This window comes from Coregonus lavaretus (genome assembly GCF_964263955.1).
Source record: "Coregonus lavaretus genome assembly, chromosome: 13".
Lineage (NCBI taxonomy): Eukaryota > Metazoa > Chordata > Actinopteri > Salmoniformes > Salmonidae > Coregonus > Coregonus lavaretus.
Genome location: NC_140000.1, coordinates 10,806,111 through 10,816,426, shown reverse-complemented (window position 1 = coordinate 10,816,426; position 10,316 = coordinate 10,806,111). Strand labels below are relative to the sequence as shown.

Genomic DNA, 10,316 nt, shown 5'->3' with positions numbered 1-10,316 from the left:
ATCCTCACAAATCCTTTCTCCTTCCTTATCATAAGTAATTACAATATTAAGTTAATCTATTCACATTTATGTCACAGACATTATATTAACATTACTGTTAAATCTATATACGTCAACACACAGTGACAAACATTGAACCAAATATCCTGGGTAATTACATGACTTGTATGGGGATATCTCATATTGCTGCCCTCCTGAGCTCTGCTTCTGTGACTCATAGTGTGTGTGTGTACCTGTGTTAGAGACCATATTCTTGATGTCAAGCGAGAGCATTGTGGATTTACAGTGGGGCCCATAAAGGCCATCCTATCTGATGTGTGAGAGATATTTCAGGGCGAGGCCCACGTGTCATCCTCCTTTTAAAATGATAGAAGCGTTGGGGAAACGGTGAAAGCTGAAGCGTTTTATTAAAAAGAAAATAGAGCACATTTTATGGGCGACTCAAGTCCAACCATGATAAAACACACTAAATAATATTGACGGTACACACTCTGGGAACACTTTTACAATCAGCTTTTTAATCAGCTTCTCCCAAAAAAAAATTACCACACAACTGTTGTTTGCCTCACTGGATTCGCTGTACTAGTTCAACATTTAAAATCAATTCTGCTCTTCCAAACTAAGAAGCACCTCTCAAAGCTTAAGGGCCACACATCCGATCCTTCACAAAAGTCTGTCAAAACCAATGAATATGTAGATGCGTAGATCATTCAAGTCCATGAAACAATATTCTGACCATTTAACAAGAATAGCCACGGCACTGAGGAAACAGCAAAAACTATACCTCTTGATTTAACTCAACACTAACCGAAAATCCTACCATCTTACAGTCTAACTCTGTCTCAGTCTCTAATACATTCTATCACAAACCCTCTCCTTTCTTCCCTCTTCCTCCCCTCCCTCCTCTTCAGTCTCCTCTATGAGATGGTCTCCTCTAGGATGAACTCTATGGTGTGTGGTACGTCCTGTCCCTCTACCATAGTGACCGAGGGGATCTCATGTCCCTCCATGATGGCTGAGAGGGAGGGGACAGAGATGGCCTGACCACCCAAGAACACCACCTGGGAAGACCCAGCCTGCCCAGAGAACATAGCCCCAGAGGAGTGCTCTGAGACGGGCACAGCCGGCACCATCACCCCCTCTGTGGTTCCATCCGCCTGGACAAGCAGAATGGTCTGCACCGCCGACTCCCCCTCGCCACCCGACCCTGTCCCTGTAGACAAGAGCACCCTCGCCCCTTCCGCCTCTGCATCAGTGGCCGTGTTTCCGCCCGTTCCGTCGTCGTGGAGACGGATATGTTTGTCGAGGTTGGAGCGTGAGCGGAAGGCTGAGGGGCAGCGGTGGCAGGTGTATGGCGTCTCTCCGCTGTGGATGCGGGCGTGCTCAGTAAGACGGCCGGCCACACTGAAGGCCTTACCACACACCCAGCAGCAGAAGGGCCGCAGGCCACTGTGGATACGCTCATGGTCCTTAAGGTGGGGCAGCTGGCGGAAACGCTTCCCACACGTAGAACACTGAGAAAGGAGGAGGAGGGAACATGGGGGACAGGGCAGAGAGTGGGAGGAGGGGAGAAGAGAGAGAGAGGGTGAACAGAAAGAAAGAGGGAGGAGGAGTTGAAGAGGAAAGAGGAGGAAGAAGAGTGGCGGGGAGAAGGATGGGTAGGATCGGAAGACATAACAAGAGAACAAGGACAAGAGGAGAAGAGCGGACATTAAAATTCATAGATTTCATATCTTGAAAACAATATTTTCTGAAACACTTCTCCAAATTTGCAGAGACAGCACTTCTGGCTGAAGAGGCAGAAGAATAGGAGGGGTAGAAAAACAATGTGAGGGGGGGGGAGCGAGCGAGAGAGCGAGCGAGAGAGCGAGAGAGAGAGAGAGAGAGAGAGAGAGAGAGAGAGAGAGAGAGAGAGAGAGAGAGAGAGAGAGGGAGGGCAGAGGACAATGGTAGGTAGAGATAAAGAACAGAAAGAGGGACACAGGGGACTGAACAGAAAACAAAGGAAGCTAACAGAACAGAGCTCCACTACTACTGCAGGACATTTATCTTTTTCCACACAGCAGTGTAACCTGCCTGTCTGCCATACTGAATGACCACAGAGACTAAGCCTACCATTAGTAGAACCAGAGGGAATCGGCAGGGACATTTTCTCACCAATACCTTTACAGCTTTGACTGCATTTTTACTGAACTATAGAAGCCTGGGGGTGTTCTGTCACAGTGAGCAGAAAGGCTGGTTGGTCCTGTGTTTAGGGCCTTCCTGCCTGTCCGGACGGTGCCCAGTGGAGCTGGGTCCCAGAATAGCAACACAGAGGGGAGCTGGCAGGCTCTAACTCAGCCCCACTCATTAATCATAGGAACTGTAGAGAGGGAGGGAGGACACCAGCGGGCATAATACACTGGGGTGACCACAACCACAGCTTTTATTTCTTAGATTAGATGAGTTTATTAGTCACATGCACAGGGTCGCAGATGTAATTGCTGGGTACAGTGAAATTGTTAAGCTTTGCGCTCCAACAGTGTAGGTCAAAAAGAGAAGTGAATGAAACAATAATACAACAATAACATATACATATTTACATGATACATTTCCATTGGGGTGTGGAGGCAGGGTGAATGTCCGTTGGGGAAGCAGCAGGGGGGCAGGTAGCTTAACCACAGGTAGCTTAGTGGTTAAGAGCGTTGTGCCAGTAACCGAAAGGTCGCTGGTTCTAATCCCCGAGCTGACTAGGTAAAAAATCTGTTGATGTGCCCTTGAGCAAGGCACTTAACCCTAATTGCTCTGGATAAGAGCGTCTGCTAAATGACTAAAATGTAAATGTAAGTGAGAAGGGAATGAAACAATAATAAAATAACCAGAGGCAGAACAACGACCAAAGTCTTGTGCGGACGGCCTTTTCTGCTACTGCTAAAATAATTGACAAATCTCATTGATCCCTTGTAGCGGACTGTGTTTTAATCACTTCAGGACAAGACACACCGTAACGAACGTCAGTCGTGTGCACTAGATCACCTGCAGGGTGTCAACTGTAGAATCGTCGGGAAATTTTCCGAAAATGATGGTCGATGTGCTGTGGTCAGAGGTGATAGGCGGGCCACCCACTGTTTTGTCCCTTAGTTTAAAGGCCCACCTCCACTAACTCAACCCCCCCCCCACACACACACACCCACCCACATCCCCACCCCCTCACCTCGAAGGGCCTCTCATCGGTGTGGATCCTCATATGGACGTTGAAGGTGGATGTGTAGGCAAAGTCCTTGCCACAGATCTGGCAGTGGAACCTCTTGGAGCCGCGGCCCTTCCCCAGAGTCCCCTGGCAGTGGGCCACGATGTGCTCCCCTAGGGCTGAGCTGGAAGCGAAGCGCCGTCTGCAGGGGGACAGGGGGCAGCGTAGGGGGGTCTGACCCGTATGGGACAGCCGGTGGAGGTCCAGACCCTCCTGGGTCATACAGCAATGACCGCACATATCACACTCCACCTGGATGGACAGAGGGAGGGCCACATGTATATAAGGAATAACTAGTGAAGAATAGATGAAAGGACCCTACTATTACAGTATCTAGGTCTATACAGTGCCTGCAGAAAGTATTCACACCCCTTGACTTTTTCCACATTTTGTTGTGTTACAAAGTGGAATTAAAATGGATTTAATTGTAATTTATTTTTTGTCAACAATCTACACAAAATTCAAACATTTGTAAAAATGTATGAAACATTTTATCTTGATTAGATAAGTATTCAACCCTGAGTCAATACATGTTAGAATCACCCTTTGCAGCGATTACAGCTGTGAGTCTTTCTGGGTAAGTCTCTAAGAGCTTTCCACACCTGGATGCCCATTATTCTTTTCAAAATTATTAAAGCTCTGTCAAATTGGTTGTTGATCATTGCTAGACAACCATTTTCAGGTTTTGCCATAGATTTTCAAGCTGATTTAAGTCAAAACTAACTCTGCCACTCTTGGTAAGCAACTCCAGTGTCGATTTGGCCTTGTGTTTTAGGTTATTGTCCTGATGAAAGGTGAATTCATCTCTGTTAACATATAGACTAATACGTTATTAAATTGTGTTCTTACACTGGTACAGTTATGCCCTATGAGAGATGTACAACTGCGCATGTGCGATAAATAAAGAAAGGGCATTCCCCCGGTTCTGGTTGAAACACCAACGATGAACATGTGTGTTTATTCCTCCGTTAAGTAAGCCGGTATTCCTGTCCTGAAGATGACAGCACCAACAGGTTATGGGCCAAGGAGGGAACATGGAAGCCGATGGAATAGATTATGTTTCGATGGAGATGAAAAAAACTACGAGTTATGGGAGACGAAGTTTTTGGGGCACTTGCGTTTGCTAGGGCTAAAGGCCACCATATTGAGCTTGGATGAAGATGAAGAAGATGGAGAGAAAAATGAAGAAGCCTACGCCAAATTGATACAGGTTTTGGATGATAAAAGTCTTTCCCTGATAATGAGAGAAGCAGCAGATGATGGGAGAAAAGCGTTGAAGATATTGAGGGAACATTATGCAGGTAAAGGGAAGCCACGTGTGATTAGCCTCTACACTGAGCTAACTTCTCTTCAGAAAGCCGCTGACGAAAGTGTTACGGACTATATCATTCGTGCTGAGACGGCTATTACAGCACTGAGGAATGCTGAAGAGACTTTAAGTGACTGGCTGTTGATTGCAATGATTCTGAAAGGTTTGCCCGAATAATTTAAGCCGTTTGCCATCCACATAACGCAGAGTGACGAGCCGACAACTTATGGCAAGTTCAAAACCAAGTTGAGGAGCTATGAAAGCACCGATAAGTTTGCTGCCATTTCCACTGACGACAACGTGATGAAGGCAAGTAACATTAAAGTTAGCTGGCCAAGAGGAAGAGATAAAGGGACCGAGATAACCTGCTTCAACTGTGGCCAGAAAGGGCACAAGGCCCGGAAATGTACCGTTACTGGAGAGCACAGAGAACGGAGACAGTGGTGTAGTTTTTGCAAGAGTTCCACTCATACTGACGCAAATTGCAGACGAAAAAGAAGAGACAATATGAAACAAGCAACAGATGCTGAAGGCCACACATTTGCATTCAGAATAAGTGACTGTCAGGTTCGTGGACTGAAACAAAAAAGGCTGATGGTTGATACGGGAGCAACGTTACATATAGTCACGGACATCGGGAAGTTTAAGGAGTTTGACGAGACCTTCATACCGGAAAAACATTCAGTGGAGCTGGCTGACGGAACAAGAACGAATGGTGTCGCGGAGAGGAGAGGTGCAGCGGAGGTTTACCTGAGAGACAACACGGGTCGTCGGGTGAAAACAACGCTGACGAAGGCGCTGTATGTGCCGTCGTTTCCACAGGACATTTTCTCTGTTAAAGCAGCGACAGCCAACAGAGCTTCAGTCAACTTTCGACAGGGGTGTAACAAGCTCATCCACAAGAACGGTACCACTTTTGACATCGAGGAGTACGATAGACTTTACTATCTTAACACTGTAAGTGATGAAAATTATGATGGATGTCATGGGTGCTATGATATTCACACATGGCACAAAATTCTTGGCCACTGTAATTTTGAGGATGTGTCAAATTTAGAAAATGTGACAGAGGGAATGAAAATCACAGGTAAGATTGACAAATCTACCCTCAACTGTGAAATCTGCACACAGGGAAAATTTGTTCAGAGCAGAAACAGAGAGCCTGATGGAAAGGCAAAAGCTGCTCTTGAGAGTTCAGATATACTCTAGCATTTACGGATGATTATTCAGGGGCAGTTTTTGTGTATTTCCTAAAAGCAAAGAGTGATACTGTAAAAGCTACTGAGAAGTTTATTGCTGATGTGGCCCCTTATGGGAAAATAAAGTGTGTCAGGTCAGATAATGGCACAGAGTACACAGCCAAAGAGTTCCAGTCACTGCTCAGTAAGAATGCCATAAGACATGAAACTTCAGCCCCTTACTCACCCCATCAAAATGGGACCGCTGAGAGAAATTGGAGAACACTGTTTGAAATGGCAAGATGCATGCTACTTGAGAGCAACCTACCAAAGAAATTGTGGACATATGCTGTAATGACTGCTGCAGTAATTCGCAATAGGTGTTACAGTAAGCGTGTAGGACAGACTCCATACTACATGATTACTGGGAGAAAGCCTGATCTTTCAAAGATGAAAGAATTTGGATCTGTTTGCTATGCATAAAGACAGAACAAGAAAAAGTTGGACTCAAGATGTGAAAAGGGTATTTCTGTTGAGTATGATAAAAATAGTCCAGCATACCTAGTCTACTACCCAGACACTGGAAAAGTTCTTAAAAACAGATTAGTCAAGTTCGTTACAAAAGGTGTAGTCGAACACCAAACTCAGACAGATTTGGAAATGAGTGATGATCTTCATGGGGAGAGATTTGAATCCCCCATGCCAAAAGCCAAGATGGCAGATCAAAATTCCGAAGAGACACAAGACGTGCAAATCGAGACTTCAGATAGTCAGAGTCCACGCTATCCAGACAGAGCGAGGAAGAAACCCCAGTACTTAAAAGACTATGAGTGAAGGGTGATGACCAGATACCACCTAGTGTTGACTACTGCTACAGAGTAATGTGCAACGCACCACAAACCTTCAAAGAAGCAATGATTTCACCAAAATCAGAGATTTGGGCTACTGCTATGAAGGAGGAGATGGATTCCCTTAGGGAAAATGATACATTCACATTGACCACACTGCCAAAAACAATTCAGATGAGACTGAGACACACAAGGCAAGATATGTTGCAAAGGGGTATAGTCAAGTGGCAGGAATAGACTATAAGGAGACCTTTTCTCCAACTGCAAATATGACATCAGTACGCTGTTTGATGCAGCTAGCAGCTCAGTATGACTTAGAGTTACATCAGATGGATGTCAAAACAGCATATCTACATGCTCCTATTGACTGTGAAGTGTACATGGAGCAACCAGAGGGTTTTGAAGTCAGATACAGGTGAGCAACTAGTCTGCAAACTGAACAAGTCACTGTACGGCCTGAAACAGTCAGGAAGGAACTGGAACAAAATGTTGCATGATCACCTTAGTGAAAATGGTTTTACACAGAACCCAGCTGATCACTGTGTTTATAACAAACAAACTGCAACAGAAAGGATCATTTTGATAATTTGGGTCGATGATCTAATTATCGCTGCTAGTGATAGTGACTCACAAGTGTAAAATAAATGTTAAGTGAAAAATTTAAGATGAAAGATCTTGGGAGGCTTGGACATTTCCTAGGCATTGATTTTACACAGAGTGAAGGGAAAATAAAGATGAACCAAACAAGGTACATAACCAAGATACTGGAAAGGTTTGGTATGTCAGACTGTAAAACAAGGTCAACACCATGTGAACAAAAACAAAACTTTGATGGTGATGGTGAACCTATTGATTCAAAAAAGGTATCGTGAAGTGATAGGCAGCGTGATATATGTGATGACATGTACAAGACCGGATATCAGTTGGATTGTCAGCAAGCTGTCACAATACCTATCAGAACCAAAAGAGCAACACTGAATAACAGCTAAACATGTGTTGAGGTACTTGAAGGAGACAATGAATCAGGAGTTGTGTTACAAAAAGGGGGTGGAAAAACTCAACCTCGTAGCATATAGTGATGCTGATTGGGCAGCAGATCAAAGTGACAGACGAAGCATAACAGGGTATTGTTTTAGTTTAACTAAATGTGGACCTGTTATTTCATGGAGGTCTAAGAAGCAGCCAACAGTAGCTTTATCTACATGTGAAGCAGAGTACATGGCACTGGCTGCTACTACACAAGAAAGTTTGTACCTTGTACAGTTATTGGGCCAGATGGATAGTGAGTGCCAATATGCACCAGTAACAATCTTTGAAGATAACCAAGGTGCAATTGCTCTGTCAAAGAACCCAGTATGTCGTCAGAGATGTAAACATGTCGACATCAGATATAATTTCATTCCATCTGCACTCAGTGATGGTAAAATAAGTACTGAATATTGTCCAACGGCAGACATGGTTGCAGATGTTTTGACTAAACCTGTAACGAAATTCAAAAATGAAAAATTATTGGGTTATATGTTTGGAATGTAAACTGACATTTGTGAGATGCATAACTGTAAGCTAAATGTGTTGATAGTTAGGTTGAATACAACTTCTACAATATAAGAGCAAGTGGGGGTGTTAACATATAGACTAATATGTTATTAAATTGTGTGTAGTATCTGAGGAATTATGACTTTGCTAACGTTTTCAAAATGGTATCTGAGAGGATGTTTATTCAGCTTAGAGGGAGCATCTGGGGAGCAGTTTTGTGGGGACACCATAGAACAGAGGAAGTCTGTTGTGTGGACTCCTGGGAGTGGTCTGTAGGGGAAAATACCCATATCAGATTACATAGGATATATACTATGGTTTGGGACAAAGGAAGGTGAGAACAGCATATTTGAATTTGGGTCGGCTGTTCTCCGGGTGTCTGCAGACATCCATAAATTGAAGCTGGAATACTCTGATATAATAAACCTTTATAATCAGAGTACAGCGTCAGCGGATTTCCTTGGTCTCACAGCATAATTAGCAACGTTTTCTCGACACAACATGTGAAAATAAAGAAAGGGCATTCCCCCGGTTCTGGTTGAAACACCAACGATGAACATGTGTGTTTATTCCTCCGTTAAGTAAGCCGGTATTCCTGTCCTGAAGATGACAGCACCAACAATCTCCCAGCAGAACTATGGATGGGCATGAGTCATCGACGTCAAAACGCGATCTTTAACCAGTATTTTTTCAAATACTGTAAAACTATTCGGTCTAAATGTTGTCTTGAAGACAACGTCAATTTGCTTTGACTGTTCCATGTGTACATGTGCATTTGCGGGACACAACAAAAAATGAATCAAGCCTAACATTACAATTCTGGTCCCTTAATTCCTTTTCCCCTCCGTGTCTCATTCACTCAATTGCGTTCCGATTGATCCCTCTACACACGCGCAGTGGCGGCTCCTGAAAAAAGATCAGTCCAAAACCCACCACTGGAAATCCATGGTTGGCAGAATGTTTGTAAACTAAGTGTACAAATTAAAAACATAAAATAACGCCACTAAGTGTACAAATTAAAAACATAAGATAACGCCACACTGCAGGTCGCAACAGAGACGCTGCTACCCGCTATTTTCTTAGTTACGTTCATGGTTACGTTACGTATGACGAAAGCGCGTAAGTGCAAGCCCTCAGAAACCCATAGAGATTGTATTGAAAGCTCTGAAATTTGAAAAAAATAGATTTTACATGGGAGTCTATGACAGACTTCTGGGCGATTTTCAACCTGACTGAAATCGCCCCAAAAGGGGGGGGGGGGGCATTTGAAGCACGACTTTAGCCTGATTGGACATTTAGTGGCAGTCAGATCAGATTAGAACACTGATAACTACTGTTGCCGTGATATAATTGATTAGAAAAAAAATCCCTTCCTTTTCCCGTTTGGCAGTGCGTCGCCCATATCGCCCTATTGAACACACCGCCCCTGCACACGCGTGCTGTTTGCGCCTACAGAAATAAATGCATATAAAAACGTATCTAACTGATGGGATACACAAGCTACATTCCTTGTCAAATGACGACAGTTTTATCACAAATTCTAAATGGACTGGTTGACTTAAGTAGGGAAATATGTGTTCCAACAATGAGCTGCAGTTTTTGAATAATTGCGTCATTTTCCGCTTATAGGCTACTTTGCGGTTGTCACTAGTTACCACAACCACAGAGTCAAAATTGGCTATATCGTAAAAATTAATGAAAACAAAAATGTACTTTTTGGTCTTCATTTAAGGTTAGGGTTAGGGATACGGGTCAACAATGTGGTTAGGGTTAACGGTTAGGTTTAAAATCAGATTTTAAGATATTGTAGAAACGGGCAGGTTTTATGACTATGTACAGTATGTGGCTGTGGTAACTTAACTTTAGTGACGACCATACTTTGCGAACTGGTAGTGACATTTAGAATTGGTTAGCCTAAGCCAGGGTTCTTCAATTCCGGTCCTGGAGGGCCGAAACACCTCTGTTTTTCATCCTCTCCTTCTAATCAGGGGCTAATTCAGACCTGGGACACCAGGTGAGTGCAATTAACTACCAGGTAGAAATAAAAAACAGAAGTGTTTCGGCCCTCCAGGACCGGAATTGAAGAACCCTGGCCTAAGCTATTACCCCCCCCCCCTAACCATTGACATGTTCCACGCTGAAAATATGCGAAAATATGAGTTTGATAAAGACAAAGAGCATATTTTCATCAGAATCATTAAGCCTAGGCATACTCA

The 10,316-nt window shown here is 43.8% G+C and overlaps 1 protein-coding gene across 2 annotated transcripts in view; it reads right to left on the bottom strand.

The window, feature by feature from the left end:
* Nucleotides 1–388: 388 nt before the first annotated feature.
* Nucleotides 389–10,316, bottom strand: part of LOC311140738 (uncharacterized protein) — a 33,415-nt gene continuing 23,487 nt past the window's right edge. For both annotated transcript variants that reach the window (XM_084175947.1, XM_084175946.1), the window contains exons 9-10: nt 3,194–3,481; nt 389–1,514 (exon numbers count right to left, since the gene is read on the bottom strand). In XM_084175947.1, the coding sequence (XP_084032073.1) occupies nt 918–1,514; nt 3,194–3,481 (885 nt within the window). In that variant the 3' untranslated portion in view covers nt 389–917. The remainder of the gene's footprint in view (nt 1,515–3,193; nt 3,482–10,316) is intronic.